The sequence below is a fragment of the Trachypithecus francoisi genome, unplaced genomic scaffold (genome assembly GCF_009764315.1).
Source record: "Trachypithecus francoisi isolate TF-2019V2 unplaced genomic scaffold, Tfra_2.0 Lachesis_group12, whole genome shotgun sequence".
Taxonomy (NCBI): domain Eukaryota; kingdom Metazoa; phylum Chordata; class Mammalia; order Primates; family Cercopithecidae; genus Trachypithecus; species Trachypithecus francoisi.
In genome coordinates this window covers 73440604-73460467 of record NW_022681457.1, presented here as the reverse complement: position 1 = coordinate 73460467, position 19864 = coordinate 73440604, and the positions used below count along the sequence as shown (strand labels likewise).

Genomic DNA, 19864 nt, shown 5'->3' with positions numbered 1-19864 from the left:
TTTCTGCATCTATTGAGATGATCATAGGGTTTTTGCTTTTAATTCTGTTTATGTGGTGAATCACATTTATTGAAGGTCATTTTGAAGTAAATTCTAGATATATCATTTCACCCATAAGTATTACAGCATGTCTCTAAAAGTACTTTTTTATTTTCTTGGTTTTTTCTTTAAGACAAGGTCTCACTCTGTCACCCAGGCTGGAGTGCAGTGGCATGATCTCGGCCCACTGCAACCACTGCCTCATGAGTTCAAGTGATTCTTGTGCCTCAGCCTCCCGAGAAGCTGGGACCTCAGGCACGTACCACCACACCTGGCTAATTTTTGTATTTTTTTTGTAGAGATGGGGTTTCACCATGTTGCCTAGGCTGGTCTCAAACTCCCGAGCTCAAGCAATCTGCCTACTTCGGCATCCCAAAGTGCTGGGATTACAGGCGTGGAACCACCATGCCCAGCCACAGGACTCCTTTTCTTAAAATCCAGTAAGGACATTACCAGATTTAAAAATATATATAATTTCATATTATCAAATATCTATCCAGTCAGCATTGGCAGAGTATTTTTACTATATTATTCCAAAGTAATTAGTAAGCATTATTTTACTCTTCTGAAATACTAAAATACAATGTAGTTTACAACAAAGTTCACATGTATCAACTTTTGCCACTATACCATTATGCTTTTGTTGTTCATTTGTTTTGTAGAGATGGGGGTCTCAATATGTTGTCTAAGCTGTTATCAAACACCTGGTCTCAAGCAATTCTGCCTCTGCCTCTCAAAGTGCTGGGATTATAGGCATGCGCAAACATGCCTGGTCTACACCATTATTTTTGTTTCAAGTTCTACTACTAGGACATCAGGAAAATACCCAAAACTGACAGTGCTCCCAGAAAAATTAAGCAAATCACTTTGCATTGATATAGATTTATACTAACATAATTATTTACAGGCACTTTCAGTACTTTCAAGAAAGAATTTTAAAAATGAAAGTAACTTACAGGCATTGATGAATGTAAAAGTGATGTAAAAATACTAGTAACTACATAATCTCAGTAGCAACCATTGTCACACATAACTTCAAGATAAGCAGTCAATAAGCTCTCGTTTTTTGGGACAATTTTGTTTTTCCATCTATTAGCCTTGGTCAATCCAGGGACACCAGAAAAACTACACCGTCCTCTCTTTTTGCGTGCCATAAAGCTACAATAGGATAAAGGAATTTTAAAAATCATCTTGAAAGAATAAAGATAAAGTAGTAATCAAAAAACACCTGGATGCAGTTTGGGTTTTTCTTTTTAAAGACAGAGTCACTCAGGCTAGAGTGCAGTGGCACAATCTTGACTCACTGCAACCTCCATCTCCCAGCCTCAAGCAATCCTCCTATCTCAGTTTCCTCAGTAGCTGGGACTACAGGTGCGCGCTACCACGCTCAACTTTTTTTTTTTTTTTTTGGAGACACAGGGCTCACGCTCACTCTGTCACCCAGGCTGGAGTGGAGTGGTGTGATCTCAGCTGACTGCAACCTCCACCTCCTGGATTCAAGTGATTCTCGTGTTTCAGCCTCCCGAGTAGCTGAGACTACAAGTGCCAGCCACCACGCCCAGCTAATTTTTGTATTTTCTTTTTTTTTGGTAGAGACGGGGTTTCACAATGTTGGTCAGGCTGGTCTGGGACTCCTGATCTCAAGTGATCCACCCACCTCAGCCTCCCAAAGTGTTGAGATTACAGGCATGAGCCACTATGCCAGGCCTCAGCTAATTTTTCAAGTTTTTTGTAGAGACAAGATCTCACTATATTGCCTAGGCAATACTGAACTCCTCGATCCTCCCACTTTGGCCTCCAAAGTGCGGGGATTATAAGCATGAGCCACTGAGCCCAGTTTGGATGCATTTGGATTTGCTCTAAAAAAGACAATGTGGTAAAGTTCAGTACTTATTAAATCTTTCCACAACCGTGGGCATAACGATAGAAGGGAAATACGTTCCCTCATTGGAGAAAAACATGTTTCCCCATTGGGCCCAAAGAGAAGCAAGTTACCTTCTTACAATGTCTTTGAAATCTCATTTTCTATTTAAAATTTATGTAAATTTTATATATACTTTGTGAAAATGATTTTTAATATTTCTTAAAACCATGGTTTTTTTATTATTCCAGTAAATTGCTGTTGAGTACTGCCTAGCATACTCATTTGAGCAAATGTGGATATATAAGATCATACATACATTTTACTTTGCAGTCAAACAAATCTGAGTTCCAATCCCACCCTTGTCTTGTTACTATCTGTCATTAGATAATTACTTAACCTCTTTACCCCTCCATATTCTCCATCTTTATATGGAAATAAGAACAATGGCTATTACAAATTAGATGGCATATAACAATTAGATGAGATAATGCAAATGAAACAGTTATCACAGAGCCCAATAGAAAGAAAATATTCAGGCCAGATGCAGACGCGGTGACCCACGCCTGTAACGTCAATACTTTGAGAGGCCAAAGTGGGCAGATCGCTTCAGCCCAGGAGTTTGAGACCAGCCTGGGCCACATAGTGAAACTCCATCTCTACAAAAGTGTATATATATGTACACACAAATTATCCAGGTGTAGTAAGCCACTGCACCACATCACATGTGAACTCTGTTGTAAACTACACTGTATTTTAAGGAAGGGGAGGGGAGGGAAAGGGAAGAGAAAGGGAAGGAAACGTTCAATAAATGTTAGTTGTAGTTATTATAATTACTATCTCTAAGATCAATATGCAAAATGAGGGATTACCTACCTTGCAGGGTGGTAACAACTACAAAAAAGCTAAGAATCCAACCTACTTACTGGCAAGCTAACAACCTGTCCTGTTACAATTTCATGGATATTGGAGGACGATACAGGACTCCTAAGACAAGGATGAAGCACTTTATTCCTCACAACAATAACAGCAGCCAGAGTCTTAGCTTTGTTTTGTTTTTTTTTGTTTTTTGTTTTTTGTTTTTTTAACAGAGTATCAGTAATTTTTACACCAATTCCCAAGGCCAATTTCCCATGGGGTGACACAGAGTGGGCCATACACCGTGGACTGCATTACAGGAGAGGAACCCTGAGCTTAGGGAATGTGAATCTTTTATAATGTACTGTAAGCATACCTGTCCTTTGCTGTGGAGGGAGAAAGCATCTTTACCTTCAGAGTGTAAGCAACCAGCCCTTTAGGGAAACACTATCTAGGCTGGTAGAGAAGAAAAGCTAGAACAATCAGTACCCTATTCATAAGATGTGCAAAAACATACAAGACATAGAGAATTGTGTCCCAACAACATCCACTTGTCATTTCTAACCATCTTGGTGGCTGATAATTTTCTCACAAGTATGCCACTATCAGGCACTCTGATTAATCCAACAGACAGAGGGTTGAACTAAATCTAATCAATTGATATCATACATCATTTAATTAAGGCTACTATCAACAAGACTCCAAGCAGCAGGATGAGGTCAATTTTCAGAACTGATTTCAACCATGTTTCTTAGAATCCCACACCCAAATAAGATGAAATCCCATAAGCCATCAGGGTCTACCTTAGAAAGTCAAGTAGCTTTCTGTATTGACCTTTCCATTTGGCCTAAGGTATTAATCTAGGAACAATAAGATATATTAGTAATTGTACAGACTCTGCCTTGGCTCACAAGAAAAAAGTCCAGGGCAATTTTATCATCCCTAAGAACTCTGGTCAGTGAATTGAGGCTGACCTTAATGCCTTCCAGGGCCAAGGTGTTGTCACTGGTTACTTCAGTTAAAAAGTCAGGAATGAATTTTGCACTGCCTAGTCTAATTGAATGACTCCCTTACACAGATAATTGTTCACAGGGTGTGCCTAAATAACAAATCAGTTATCATTCCAGGAAGCTTCCCCAAGCAAGCAGGGATGGCCTCATTTTAGAGAGGTCTCCACAGTTCTCTAAAGGCTACAAGATTTAATGGTGTTTCCTTAAACATTCAAAGGTGGAGGAAGGTCCATGTTTCTAGAAGGGAGATAAGCTAATGCCTGGGTTACACAAAAGAAGTACAGTCCCAAGGACACACATGGTACACCAGAAAAGAGAGGGTTGTTTAGAATCACTAGGTCTTTCCAAGGAGGACCTACATCAGCCAAGGAGGCATTGTCAAATTGTGTCCCAGCACAAGGTTCCCACCCTGTTCAGTTCAAAACATTGAGTCTAGTCCTTGTTTTTGAAAGGACTGAATGATGGCAGTCAGTCCAATCTGTCCCGTTTGTCCAGGCCATAATCCAGGTGGCCAAAATCTATCCCACAGAATCTGAGTGAAGTTGATGAGATGGGAGTAAAGAAGTGTTTGCAGGTGTTTTGCATGGAAGGTACATGACCTGGAGCCACCCACTGCTGTTTCCAGTAGACCTCCCAGTAAGTTTACAGGGGAAGACAAATCATGATCAGAGCCATGGGGGATGGCAGACCCAGCAGTCAGCTAAACTTAATGTGATAGCAACAGTTTGGAGGAGCTGCATCAGAGTGTTTTCCTTTATGAGGAAGGCTTCAAGGGTGATTCTGAAAGAAAATGAACATTAATGTCTTTCCCTTCTCTAAACCTCCTGGGGTCTAAGGTGGTCCTTCCACCAAGTGTCAGGATTGCTGCTCTCTGTCCATTGCTACAAAATCAGTATGTCCGATTCCAGTAGCTATAACTTTACCTTTTTCCCAGTTATCTTTTACTCACAACACCCAGACCTTTCATCTGGAAATGTCAGGCATATGAGGGTCAAGGGAATTTGTATAAAACCTACAGAAACCTATTATGGCCCCCACTGTCTACCATACAGGGACCCAGCAAGCAGTATACCCAACCAAATAGTGACTATCCTGATGACCTAGAGTAATATCAATGCAACAAGAGAATCCAGGTAACTGAACAATAATTATGAATTCCCTAAGCCATCTTTTGGCCTAGCTGCCACATAGAAGATAGATGCCAACCAGGTTGGCCTTGGTTTGTTACTGGAGGGGAAAGAAACATCACACCTAAATTGGTCAGGGTGGAATCCTGAATTCTCAAAATAGGGCTATATAACCTCCCACCCCTTCCATTCTGATCATTACTCAGGAGTGATCAAGATGAGATGATCCTTTTCTGGGGACGGCTACAAGCAGTGGCAAAATTGGCTTTCTAAGTAAGGTGTGTGAATCAAGGGGAGGTGAAGGATGTAGAATCAGGAATTGTTGAGTCAATTTTTGAAGAAGCTGTTCCAATATTCAATGTTTATCCACATACCAGATGCCTACGAACGGTAGGGAGCATGGAAGCATCAAATACCTTGACAATCAGTTCACTGCTGAGTGGCTTGTACGATAAAAGGTGCACTACTGCTGTCTTTAACTTGCCAGTCTATAGCTTTCCAAGTGGCAGATCAAAGAGCCAGGCCATTAGCAACAGGCAAAAGTCAGTAGAAATATAACAAGTTTCATCAAGGAGAGTACCAATCAGAGCTATGAGAAAAGCCTCGGAAAAAAAAAAGCCTTGAGTTCTCTGAGTTCTGTCCAGAGAACAGAGCAATCACATCGATTATCAGTCTGCATAGCTAGTACAGAGGCTGAACAGCCCTAGAAGTCAAGCAGACACAGTAAGCTTTCAGCTTGACTAAACCATCAGCAAACCAGGAGCAGGTTTAAGGTGAAACCTCTATGAATTAATGACCCCACTGAGCCGACGGCTTTGCTTCAGACAGTAAAGTGGGAATTAAAGTTTCCTCCAGAGGGGCTGAGCCATAAGACATTATACACTCCATCTCTCAGGCAAAGCAAAATTCTAACAACTTTTTTTCTGCCCACATAAGTTACAAATTTGCCTCCTTTCACACTCAGTGTAGGTACACATACATCTGTAACTCTTGTCTGAAAGGGAACAGAAGATTTTGCCCAACCAGAACACATCTGCCTAGTTGTTACACTGGGGAGGATTTGAGGGTGACCTCCAGACTGGTGAAAAATATCCTCCCCATCCAAAGGAGAGTGGGCAACAACAGGAGGAATGTTCAGGCAGCTGTCTTTGAACCTACGTCCTGGAACTCAGTCTGTAACCACTTCCCCAATATCTTATCATTAACAGGCAATAAAGTAGAGAACCACTTAATTTGGTCAACGTTTCTACCAATTCCCAAGGACTTCCCTCAAATTCTGTTAACCAACCGTTGAAGACACCCTCATCTTTCTTCTTCCAGAATGTCATGTGTCTGCCAACATCCATCCTTGCTGCCAAAACTTAAAAACTAAAGGATCTGAGTTTTATCCTACTAGCAAGCTAACAACTTAGTCTGCCAGTTTCATGGATGCTGGCAGAAGACATTGACTCCCAGGTCAGAGACAATGAACTTTATGATTCACAGCAATATTAGTAGTCAAAGTATCAGCATGTTCTTGTGCTGGTTCTCCAGTCCCATTTCCTATAGGGCAACACAAAATAGGCCAAGTGATACCTGCATATGCAGTGGAATGCAATACAGAAGAGGAACTCACAGCCTAAAGAACCCAAATCTTTTATAGGGGAAAGTATGCCTACCTCCATTCACCCAAGAGGGAGACATTATCTCTGCCTTTCAAGGCTGTTCAGAATACAAAAATCTTTGGAAAGATAGAAACAAAGGCATTCAGTGCCTCTGGTGAGAAGATATACAGAAACCATGCATGGAGAACCATATCATTATAACCCAATAAAAGATCACTGTAAAGATTAGATGTTAAGAGCCTAGCATAGCACCTGACATATACAAAGTAATCAAAAGCTAGAAGTTAATGTTATTACTCCTTCCCTATTAAAGAAAGGATACATCTAAAATGGATTTTAAAAAACAAATTCAACCACTACTTTCCTTTAGGGAAAAAGAGGATGGGGAGGGCAAAAGAGAAGAAGCTTTCCTCTACTAACACTCTTCTATTATAGCTCAATCATTAAAGAATCCAGGGAGCCAGGACGAACTGCACAGAGAAAAACTAGGTGACTCAAACCCAACCTGAAAGCCATTAAGGTGTACATAATCTGAAAACTCTTCCTTCTTCCTTTACCACAATCTGACATCTCATTCTTCTTATCTCTATTATTCCCCATAACTACAAGTAAATATAAAGCCAGGTGTGGCCGGGCGCGGTGGCTCAAGCCTGTAATCCCAGCACTTTGGGAGGCCGAGACGGGCGGATCACGAGGTCAGGAGATCGAGACCATCCTGGCTAACACGGTGAAACCTCGTCTCTACTAAAAAATACAAAAAGCTAGCCGGGCAAGGTGGCGGGCGTCTGTAGTCCCAGCTACTCGGGAGGCTGAGGCAGGAGAATGGCGTAAACCTGGGAGGCGGAGCTTGCAGTGAGCTGAGATCTGGCCACTGCACTCCAGCCCGGGTGACAGAGCGAGACTCTGTCTCAAAAAAAAAAAAAAAAAAAGCCAGGTGTAATTATTCTGTTAATTTTACCAGATGGCTTTTTGAAATTATCTCAAAAAAATTATCCCACCTTAAGTCAATGACTAGTGATTTAACATGGTGAACAATTTTGACTTGAAAATAAAATGTATGCCTTAAAAACCATTTGAGAGTGAAATTACAATCAGGAAGAGTAAATAAAACAGCAAATTCAGTAGCAGCATTCAATTTTTACAAAGTTCTTGGCCTCAAGGCCTATATTTTGTCACACTTATTGAGCCCCTCAATAAAAGCTGAACAAGAGCAGAAGTGTTTTGTACTTCTCTGTATATGCATCACTTTAAAGTTATAACCCTCGATTTAGTCAAATCTTTATTTTCCCAAGGACAGATTTCATTATTCAAAATCATGTCAATGACAGATATCAAAAATACATAAAAATTTACAATTCTATTCCATTTGTACCATAACAGCCTAAACTAAGAATAATCCTTCAGTAAATAGTCGCTGAGTACCTTTCACTAGATACCGTAGGAACAGATAGTTAAGATCCAGACAGTTGCTCCCCCCACAGAGCTGACAGTAGGAGAAGGAAACATGTAAATTGATCACTGACAATCCAACATAAGACTCAAAAGAAGAGATATGTACAAAATACACAAGAAACTATTAACCCTAACTGGGTACAAGGTATGAATGTTACAAGCAAAAGGTAGGAGGTGGTTTTGAAAGAGAAATAGAAACTTTCCAAAGGAACATGAAAAGTAAGGATCCAAAAACATGAAACAGCCTAAGCATCAGTATACTGAGATATACTCTGTTAGTTCATTCTTGTGTTGCTATAAAAAAATCTCAGCCTGGGTAATTTATGCAGAAAAGAGGTTTGTTGGCTCATGGTTCTCAAGTTATACAGAAAACACGGTGCCAGCATTTGCTAGCTTCTGGTGAGGGCCTCAGGGAGCTTACAATCATGGTATAAGGCAAAGCAGGAGACAGCCTCTCACAGTCAAGCCAGACTATCACATGGCGAGAGGGAGCCAGAGAGAGAGAAAAGGGTGAAGATCTCAGACTCTTATTTATTTTTCTTTTCTTTTCTTTTTTTTTTTTTTTTTTTTGAGGCAGTGTCTTGCTCTGTTGCCCAGGCTGGACTGCAGTGGCATGATTTCAGCTCACTGCAACCTCTGCCTCCCAGGTTCAAGTGATTCTCATGCCTCAGCCTCCCAAGTAGCTGGGACTACAAGTGCACGCCACCACGCCTGGTGTATTTTTAGTAGAGGTGGGGTTTCGCCATGTTGGCCAGGCTGGTCTCAAACTCCTGACCTCAAGTGATCCACCCGCCTTGGCCTCCCAAAGAGCTGAGATTACAGGCGTGAGACACCACACTTGGCCCCAGACTCCTAAACAATCAGATCTCACATGAACTAACTGAGCAAGAATTCACTCATCACCATGGGGATGATGCTAAGCCATTTATGAGGGATCCACCCCCATGATCCAATACCTACCTCTAGGACCCACCTCCAACTTAGGAGGTCACATTTCAATGTAAGATTTGGAAGGGACAAACATCCAAACCATATCATAAAACCATTTTCCTAAGTCGTAGAAATGGAACAGTACTTAAGATCACAAAATCAAAGAATCATAGGAATGGATGGAATTTCAAAAGTCATCTAGCTCAGCAATTCTCAAGTGTAGTCCTTGGATCAGAAGCATCGGCATAACCAGCAAACCTGGTAAAAAATGCAAATTTGCAGACCCTACACCAGACCCACTGAGTCAGAGACTCTGAGGTGGGGATCCAGCAACCTGTGGTTTTAACAAGCCCTCCAAATTACTCTCACGCAAACTAAAGTTTCAGAACTATTGATTTAAATCAGGATTCTCCAATAAATACTGTCAACATTTTGAGCCAGAAAATTCTTTACTATCAGGGGATGCCTGTGCATTACAGAATGTGTAGCAGCATCCTTTGCTTCTGTGCACTAAATGCCAGTAGCAGCCCAAAGCTGTGGCAACCAAAGTGTTTCCAGACATTGCCCAATGTCCCCTGGGGGACAGAAATCACCCTTGGTTGAAAACCACTGATCTAGATCAAGGATCAGCAAACTCTCCTAAAAGGAGCAGGGTAAACATTTTAGGCTTTGCAGGACATGCAGTCAACTACTCAACTCTGCTATTAAGGACAAAAATAACCAGAGACAACATGTAAACATACATGCATGACTATATTCCAATAAGACTTTATTTACAAAAAAAGGTGGTGGTTTGGCCCTCGGGCTGTAATCTTCCGACCCCTAATCTAGGTCAGTTATCTGAATTACAATTGATTGTCCTCAGTCCCACTGCTGCCAAGTGATTCTCTGGATTCTATTTGGCCCGATCTAGTCCAATCTTCTGCTTACAGGTACATATGGCTCTACACAAATCACCATTCTTTTTTTTCCAGACAGGGTCTCTCTGTCACCCACCCAGGCTGGTGTGCAGTGGTGCAATCACATCATCTTACCTCAGCCTCCTGAGTAGCTAGGACTACAGGCACATGCTACCACATCCAGCTAATTAAAAAAAAAAAAAAAAAATTTTTTTTTTTTTTTTGTAGAAACAGGATTTTGTTATGTTGTCCAAGCTGATCTCAAACTCCCGGCCTCAAGTGATCCCCCTGCCTCTTCTTCCCAAAGTGCTGGGAATACACGTGGGAACCACCACAGCTGTCCCAGATCACCATCTTATAGACTGAATAAATGAAGCCCATAAAGGGTAAGTGACTTTCTCAAAGAACCACAGCTTAGAAAACCTAAAACAAAACAAAAAAACAACAGCTACAGCCAGTCTACCTAAGTACAATGCTCTAACAACTGCCCCTTATGGAGGTGTAACCACATATTGCCACCTAGCAGGCATTCAAACATTCCAGCCCTCTGAATTTACTAAAACCTAGAAAAGTACTGGTTTCATGGGGAGAGGAGGGAAATAACTTTACCTTAAATGCCCAGACTTTAAAATCTGCCTCAACTACTCATCTCTGTCACTGTAGCAAGAAAACCACCACAGATAAAGGTAAATGAAGGGGTATGGCTATGCTGAAATAAATCCTTATTTATAAAAACAGGCCGCTGGCCTGCAAGATATATTTTGCTGACCCCTGATCTACAAAGTCCATAAAACCAGTCAAGCAAACAACAGGCATCAACTCAATCACGCTCAGCTAATCTAGAGACACTATGTGCATTCCAAGGCTTTTGAACACCTGTGAACACAGAAGCATGGCACTAAACGGTAAACAAGGAACAGACAAAGTGCCACCTTTCTCTTCCTTCCTGAAGGTCTACTACATGATAGCCAGGCACTGTTAATTTATTTTATATGTAAGTTTCCTCATTTGGAGAAATTTCTAAAGAGTAGGTTGTGTTTTCTCCAAGAACTCCAAGCTGACAAATTAGCTAGAAAATGAACACTCTTATATGTGCCTTTATAAAATATTTGTTTCAGCCAGGCAAAGTGGCTCACACCCGAAATCCCAGCACTTTGGAAGGCCGAGGCGGGCGGATCACTTGAAGTCAGGAGTTCAAGACCAGCCTGGCCAACATGGTGAAACCCCATCTCTACTAAAAATATTTTTAAAATTAGCTGGGTGTGGTGGCACATGCCTGTAATTCCAGCTACTTAGGAGGCTAAGGCAAGAGAACTGCTTGAACCTGGGAGATGGAGGTTGCACTGAGCCAAGATCACACCACTGCACTCCAGCCTGGGTGGCCAAATGAGACCCTGTCTCAAACAAACAAACAAACACTGTTTCAAACCAACCTATGACCTTGTACAAGTCACTTCTCTTTTCTGGGTCTCAATTTCCACAAAGGGAAAACTGATAAGCTTCAAACAGATGATCTCTGAAGTTCCCTACAGAGAACAAGTACATAACTTAAAACTGTCAAAAAAAAAAAAAAAACAGCTAAAATGTATTGAACACTTTCTATGTTAGACACCTTTTCTAATCACTTTACATATGCTAACTTATTTTTCATATGGGGAAACTGAGGCAGAGGGGTGTGAAGTGATTTGTCAAAGATCACCTGAAGAGTCAGTGGTAGGGCTGTGATTTAAATACAAGTGGTCTGAATCCAAAGTCCATGTCCTTAACTGCTAACCATTAAACTTTATTCTACATGCGAAAACCTTATTTTCCCAATGACCTACAACCCAAATACTAAAACAACATGATTTGCCTCTCTAATAAATAAACAGGACAGAGGAGAAAGGAAAGAAAGGACAGGTAACAAGATTACTTGCTGCCAGGAATGAAATATGATGTTCCATGGATACTTAGTTTGGTCCCTAATCCGCAACATCACAAAAGATATCTGTTTGGATCAATATCATTTCTACTCACACAGTCTGTTATTGTCTTTTGTAGACGATATTTCTCCGTGTCAAACTAAAAAAGAAAGAAGTGAGATTCACAACTTCATTTAGAAAGAGAAAATGTTATAAAGGGACAGAAACTACTTATGTGTCACTCAACATAAATGACTTACCAGTATGCAACAGAAAAGTCCATACTTCAAAGAGAAGCTCATATGCAAAGAAAAGTTTCAAAGACCCATGGTGATAACCCAATACAAGAAAATTTGGCCAGATGTGGAGGTTCACGCCTGTAATCCCAGCACTTTGGGAAGCCAAGGTGGGTAGATCAACTGAGGTCATGAGTTTGGGACCAGCCTGGCCAAGATGGAGAAACCCCATCTCTACTAAAAGTACAAAGATTAGCTGGGCATAGTGGTTCTCGCCAGTAATCCCGGCTACTTGGGAGGCTGAGGGAGGAGAATCGCTTGAACCCAAGAGGCAGAGGTTGCAGTGAGCCAAGATCGCGCCACTATACTCCAGCCTGGGAAACAAAAGCGAAACTCCGTCTCAAAAAAAAAGAAAAGAAAAGAAAATTCATAAAGTAATTTAGGCAGCAAAAAGTATTATTAGCTGGAAAGACTAGGGGTGAGAAACAAAAGCACATTTGTGTGGTACAGAAAACATAACTGAAAATAACATCAAATCAATGCCAAATTAGAGAAAAAATAAAGGGACTCTTAATCTATGACCAATGGAACTAAACCAGAAAGAATACTTTTTTTTTTTTTTTTTTTTTTGAGATGGAGTCTCACTCTGTCGCCCAGGCTGGAGTGCAGTGGCGCGATCTAGGCTCACCACAAGCTCCGCCTCCTGGGTTCACACCATTCTCTTGCCTCAGCCTACCGAGTAGCTGGGACTATAGGCACCTGCCACCACGCCTGGCTAATTTTTTGTTTTTTAGCAGAGACGGGGTTTCACGCTGATAGCCAGGATGGTCTCAATCTCCTGACCTCATGATCCACCCACCTCGGCCTCCCAAAGTGCTGGGATTATAGTCGTGAGCCACCATGCCCAGCCAAGAATACTTTTTTAGCAAGGCAGATAGGGCTTCTCAGAAAGTCTAAAACAAATATTACTGCTAGTGACAGTTGTTCTTTTTCTTTCTTCACTTGAGTACAGCTATGATGTCTGCCTCTGTATTAACAGCAACAGAGAAACATAAATACAAAAACAGGTAACACCAGGCCAAGTGTGGTGGCTCATGCTTATACTTTCAGCACTCTGGAAGCCGAGGCAGAAGGATCACTCGAGGCCAGTTCAAGACCAGCTTGGGCAACATAAAAAGACCCTGTTTCTTAAAAAAAAAAAAAAAAATTGATTTTTTTTGAGACAGAGCCTTAGTCTGTCACCCAGGCTGGAGTGAGGTGAAATGATCTTGGCTCACTGAAACCTCCACCTCCCAGGTTCAAGTGATTCTCCTGCCTCAAACTCCCACAGCTGGGATTACAGGCACCAGCCACCATGCCCAGCTAATTTTTGTGTGTGTTTTTAGAAGAGACGAGGTTTCACCATCTTGGCCAGGCTGGTCTTGAACTCCTGACCTCAAGTGATCCACCTGCCTCAGCCTCCCAAGGTGCTGAAATTACAGGTGTGAGCCACCATGCCTGGCTTAAACATTTGTTTTAAATTAGCCAGGCTTGGTGGCACACATCTGTAGTCCCACCTACTCAGGAAGATGAGGTGAGAGGATCACTTGAGCCCAAAAGTTCAAAGCTGCAGTGATCACTCCATTGCACTCCAGCCTGGGTGACAGAGTGAGACCCTGTCTCGCCAAAAAAAAGAGGTTAAGGAGGAGAAAACTCTAGACCAAAAGAAGTAACTGATATTATTGAAATTATTTGATAGCAATCGCAATTATTTGGATAACTATTTTCACATATGTAAGCAAACCAAATAGGGTCTCGAAAGTTTGTTTGAGACCAAATGATTCATGTTCTCCACTTCAACTTAAAAAAAAGTTAAAAGAATTCTACAATTACAAAAAGAACAGTTATTCTATAGTTACTAAAAGACTTGAAACTTTCACCTGAATGCATCTCTTTATTACAAAACCATTCAGGGGGGTAGGGGGAAAGTCATGATTCATCAACGCTGCCTGCTTTTTTAAACCCAGGAAATTCCTTTACACCCCCTTCTGGCTCTAGCTAGCAAGAATTGTGGGTGTACTACTCTAGTCATTCCTTTATCAGTAACATACTATGTTAACACTATATGTACATGTAAAACTGATTTTTGGTCAAATATTCCAAATTCTAAATTCATTTGCTCAGATCTGAATTTTTTTTTTTTTTTTTTTTTTTTGAGATGGAGTCTTGCTTTGTCGCCCAGGCTGGAGTGCAGTGGCGCGGTCTAGGCTCACTGCAAGCTCCGCCTCCCGGGTTCACACCATTCTCCCGCCTCAGCCTCCTGAGTAGCTAGGACTACAGGCACCCGCCACCATGCCCGGCTAATTTTTTGTATTTTTAGTAAAGACGGGATTTCATCATGTTAGCCAGGATGGTCTCGATCTCCTGACCTCATGACCCGCCCACCTTGGCCTCCCAAAGTGCTGCGATTACAGGCGTGAGCCACCGTGCCCAGCTCTAAATCTTATTTTTAAAATAATTTATTAAATAGGATGCTGACATTCTCTCCATTCAAAATTTTGGTGGTGCAGGCACTATAGAAAACAATATGACAGTTCCTCAAAAAATTAAAAATAGAATGACTATGTGGTCCAGCAATTTAACTTCTGAGTATATATGCAAAAGAATTGAAAGCAGAAGCTGGAACACAAATCTGTACACCAATGTTTATAGCAGCATGATTCACAAAACTACAAGGTAGAAACAACCTAAATGTCCATGGAAGGTGAAAGAATAAGCAAAATATGGTATATACACACAATGGAACATTATTTAGCCTTTAAAAGAAAATCCTGACGCATGCTAACACGTATGAATCTTGGGCACATTATGCTAAGTGAAATAAGCCAGTCACGAAAAAGGGCAAATACTGTATGTTCCACTTATATGAGGTATCTATTAATAGAATAGTCGAATTCAGAGATAGAAAGTAGGATGGTGGTTGCCAGGGGCTGAGGAGAGAGGGATACAAGGACTTATTGTTAAATAAGTATGGTAACAGATTTGCAAGACGAAAAGCTTTCTGGAGATGGATGATGGTGATAGTAGCAAAGCAAAATGAATGTACTTAATGCCACTGAACTGTAGACTTTAAAATGGCTAAAATGGTAAATTTTACAAAGATTGTACCACAATTTTTTTTTTTTCATTAGCAGATTGGGGGAGGATTTTCTTAGAGGACAATTTGGAGTAATATTTGCTTTGGAATAAATTCACCCATCTATAATATTCCAAATCTATCCCATTAAGTCTGAGCTGTAATATTCCACCCACTACTTATCACCACTTCACTGATTTCAACAGAATTCTTTTCTCTATTGACTTGAAATAGTCAAAAAAAAATACAAAAATCCTTCTCAAAGGTTTTTCCACATTTAGACACACTAGCAATGATCAAAATGTGATTCATTTTTGAATTTTAATCAAATTTGGAAATTATGTCTTTTCTACAAAGACAATACCGAGCTCTCAAACTATTACTGAGTCTCACAATCATGATATAAACATGTAATTTTACCATATTCACTTTTGGTGAGGAAATTGATTTGCCCAGTTACAGAAGAAACCAGTGTCATCCAAGTATCCATATGCCAAGTCTTAAGCTGCAATCCTTAAAATAAATTACTTGAGGCCAGGTGTGGTGGCTCATGCCTGTAATCCCAACACTTTGGGAGGCCTAGGCAGGGGGATCACCTGAGGTCAGGAGTTTGAGACCACCCTGACCAACATGGAGAAACCCCGTCTCCACTAAAAATACAAAATTAGTTGAGCATGGTGGTGCATGCCTGTAATCCCAGCTACTCAGGAGGCTGAGGCAGGAGAATCACTTGAACCCGGGAGGCGGAGGTTGCAGTGAGCCGACATCATGCCATTGCACTCCAGCCTGGGCAACAAGAGTGAAACTCTGTCTCAGAAAAAATAAGTAAGTAAATAAATAAATTACCTGGTTTTCTTATAACTGAATAAATGTTTACTTTTACGTTAATCCTATAAAAATTTAAATAATATGAAAAACAGGAAGAAAAATCACTTTTGACTAAGACCATCATTTGTAAGAGGACTCCAGGTTCCTAAACACACAAATGGCTAATGTGTTTGATGTGTGTAGTTTTCCAAATAATTTTTTCTTCTATCAATAACATTGTTTTACCTATTTGACAACATAAAATTATTAGACAAACAATTGTTCACTGCACATGCTATTCCATTTTCCCCATTTTTAAACAATTGTGTATAGCATTACCATTAGTCTGAAGAGAAAAACTTATCCCCATCTTATTAATGTGATCGAAATTATCATTTTCATTCTCAAACCAAAATCCCTGGAAAATCTTGCTTTGCCTGAGTACAAGAAACCTAAATTTCCTGTCCTTTAGCCAATATAAGGTTAACAGTTAAGCATAATAATTGTCACACACAAAAAATAGAAAGCAGATGCAAGTTATTAGAGATAAAAAGGCAAAATCAAAACAAATTTATAATTACCTTATAAAGGGAAATCAGAAGACAATTTTCTAACACGGTAAAACTACACCTAGAAATATAGAGTCCATTTTCAATCAGTGCATTCCACATTAGATAAAAGAACTGGAGAACAAAAACAAAACAAAAAGACAGTGATGAAAAACTTAGGCAGGGCTGGGTGTGGCAGCTTAAACCTGTAATCCCAGCACTTTCAGAGGCTGAGGCGGGTAGGTCACTTGAGCCCAGGAGTTCAAGACCAGCCTGGGCAACATGGCAAGGCCCATCTCTAAAAAATCTAATTAATTGAAAAAATTTTTTTAAATTTAGGCAGGCAAAAAGCCTGAGGCTAATCCTAAACCTACAAAACATCAAAATCTTATGGTCAACTTTTATTTTAAGGACCCTCCTTTATTAGAGGTTATGGTTTAATAAAAGTGTAGATATATGCATATTCCTAATACCTGTATATCAGATTCCACTGGGTAACCAAAACAGCAAACTCTGAAAATGGTTATCTGAACGTTAATTTGTAAAAATAAGGGCCGGGCGCAGTGGCTCACGCCTGTAATCCCAGCAGTTTGGGAGGCTGAGGCGGGCAGATCACGGGTCAGGAGATGGAGACCATCCTGGCTAACAGGGTGAAACCCTGACTCTACTAAAAATACAAAAAATTAGCCGGGTGTGTTGGCAGGCGCCTGTAGTCCCAGCAGTTTGGGAGGCTGAGGCAGGAGAATGGTGTGAACCCGGGAGGCGGAGCTTGCAGTGAGCAGAGATCACGCCACTGCACTCCAGCCTGGGCAACAGAGCGAGGCTCCGTCTCAAAAAAAAATTAATTAATTTTTAAAAAATAAGGAACTTAATACAACAGAGGGAGAGAGAGAACAGCCCAACAAAATTTCAGTAAGGAAAAATACTGCCTACTATGCTAGTGTTAGACCCTGTGCAATGATGAGTGTTAAAGAGGGAAAAGTCTGCCTATACTTGACAGTAGCTTCTAAGTTGATGCCAAAATGGCTAAAAATATCTCACTAAAATAATTTCTTCACCAAACATCAAAAGGCAAAGGTAGTGCTCACAGGACATTAGTTCTAGCTCCAAGTCTTTCACAATGCATACAGTTCTACTTTCAAAGGGCCTCCCTAAGATACTTACATGTCAGTGGCACTACAGCTGGGTTTATTAAGAGAACAGCCTTTACTTATCCTTTAAAGTATTCCTGGAGAAAGGACACCAACCAAGCAATTCAAGTCTGTAGAGGAGGGGAATCCGCAAATATGAAGAGGTAATTTATTAAGCTTGTGAATTCATTGCAGAGATACTCTGGAATATACAGTCTTATCTGTCTCCTCGTTATCTTCTTACCCTCCAAAGATTCCAATAAGGCAAAGTCTCAAATGTTTACTCCTCTTTGAAAAGGACCTCAGTACCCCATTGCTATTACCCTCGCCATCTCATCATTCTGCTTTTTTACTCTTCCCTTAATACAATATAAATACACCACGCCCATAACACCACACGCTCCACGCTCACACTCCATACATCTCTCCCTATAGAACCCAAAACATCCCATGCTTAATGGTCCCACACCAATTAAAACAAAAATTCTACACGTTCCCCTACACCATACAGGAAACACTACACATTCCACACACGTAGTAACCCAAAAGTCATTAATACCTCCAACCCCATTCAACCCGTACTTAACACATTCTACACACTCATGATAGCATATAAAGTATACGCTTTCCATAGCTCGCCACACACACACACACACACACACACGCCACGCACCGTATAAAAGCCTAAACCACACACCACTGCAGCGTTCAAACGCTGGGAAGAAGACTCCCTTGTGGCACCGGAAACCCACGAGGTTGGAGGTGGGAGGGGAAGAGGGCCAGACACTTCACCTGAAAATCCGCCAGGATCATCTCCCGGTCCATGTTGGACGCCATGGCGGCCGCCGAGTTCCACGGCTCCGGGAGCGAAGCGCGCACCTGGGAGGGAGACGGTACCTCCTGCGACCGTCGCCGCCGCCGCCGCCGCCGCCGGGCGCCGAGGGGCTGGCGGGCGAGCCGGCAGGCTGGCCGGCGGGCCAGCGGGCGGGGCAGCGCGGGAGGCGCTAGGCGCTCATGCACTCGGTAACCTTCAGGCGCCCCGGCCGCCCGCCTGCAACCTGCGGAGCCCGCGTCGCAGCAGCCGGCACAGGGAGACTGGTCTGGATGTGGGTCCGGTCTTACAGTCGCGGGCCAGGATGAGGGCAGGTTGCGACAGCGCGCACCCGGCTACCTTCAGCGGCGTTAAGCCCGGCGGGGGCGGGGAAACCGAGCGAGCGAGCGGGCGGGCGAACGCCGCGGCCGCCTCCGCCTCCTCCGCTTCCTCCCTGGCCGCCGCCTCCGCCCCTGGTTGGCCAGCGCCACGGCTGTCGCACATTTTGCCTGTCATCGAGGTCGCAAAGCGCCGCTTTGCGGCTTCCACGTGACCACCCTCCTGTCAAGCGCTGGGCGCGCGACTACCGGGCCAGGATCTCTGCGCTGGCTGCAGAGACTGCAACCTGCAGCTGCGGAAGCTTCAAGTCTGGCAACAGGTTATTCCAGTTTGGATTTAAGCAAAGGCCTCGGGATAGCGCCTCCCCCTAGCTGAGGCGGGGACCAGATTGTGCACCTCACGTGGTTAGTCACATAAATACACACCAGCCCCACAAACCAACTGAACACACGCTTACAACTCGTCTAACAAACAGTATTTCGGAAATACACGTTTTCTCTACCATGTTTCACCAAAATACAACTTCATATAGTCTCTCACGCTCAACCTGTCAAAACCGAATCCACACTGTCACACCCAGTCCCAAGCTCCCTGACGTCTGCATCCTCAGACTCCATAACCCAGAAGTAACCAGTCTGCCATGGTAGACATGGGAAAGAGGAGGAAGCTGAGAAAGGTAAAAATCTCGTCCCAGAGAAGAGGAGGAGCATTTTTTTTTTTTTTATTGATAAGGTAGTTACGAGAAATAACAATCTTCAGTTAATAGGGTTGCTCCAAAGGGGGAAAAAAGGGAAAATCTTTCTATTGCTGCAGTTATATTTGTTTTTTTTTAAGCTGAGACATCTTACAAATGGGGTAAAACTTGAATCCAGCTTTGAACATAGTTAGTTAGTTAGTTGGTTAGAGGCGGAGTCTCGCACTGTCGCCCGGGCTGGAGTGCAGTGGCGCGATCTCGGCTCACTGCAACCTCCGCCTTCTGGGTTCAAGCCATTCTCCTGCCTCAGCCTCCAGAGTAGCTGGGATTACAGGCGCCCGCCACCACGCCGGGCTACGTTTTTTTTTTTTTTTGTATTTTTAGTAGAGACATATTTTAGAGCAATTGTGTATTTTTCACTATGTTGGCCAGGCTGGTCTCGAACTCCTGTCCTCGTGATCCTCCTCGACCTCCCAAAGTGCTGGGATTGCAGGCGTGAGCCA

General features: G+C 42.2%; 1 protein-coding gene across 3 annotated transcripts in view; it reads right to left on the bottom strand.

Moving 5' to 3' along the window:
• FAF1 (Fas associated factor 1) overlaps positions 1-19864 on the bottom strand; it is a 534320-nt gene that overhangs the window by 507255 nt on the left and 7201 nt on the right. Inside the window, exon 1 of one of the 3 annotated variants that reach the window (XM_033226428.1) lies at positions 18310-18804. The exons of the other annotated variants lie outside the window; for them this stretch is intronic. Within the exon in view, the coding sequence (XP_033082319.1) occupies positions 18310-18354 (45 nt within the window). The 5' untranslated portion in view covers positions 18355-18804. Of the gene's footprint in view, positions 1-18309; positions 18805-19864 lie in introns of those variants that run through there. 3 annotated transcript variants of the gene reach the window in all.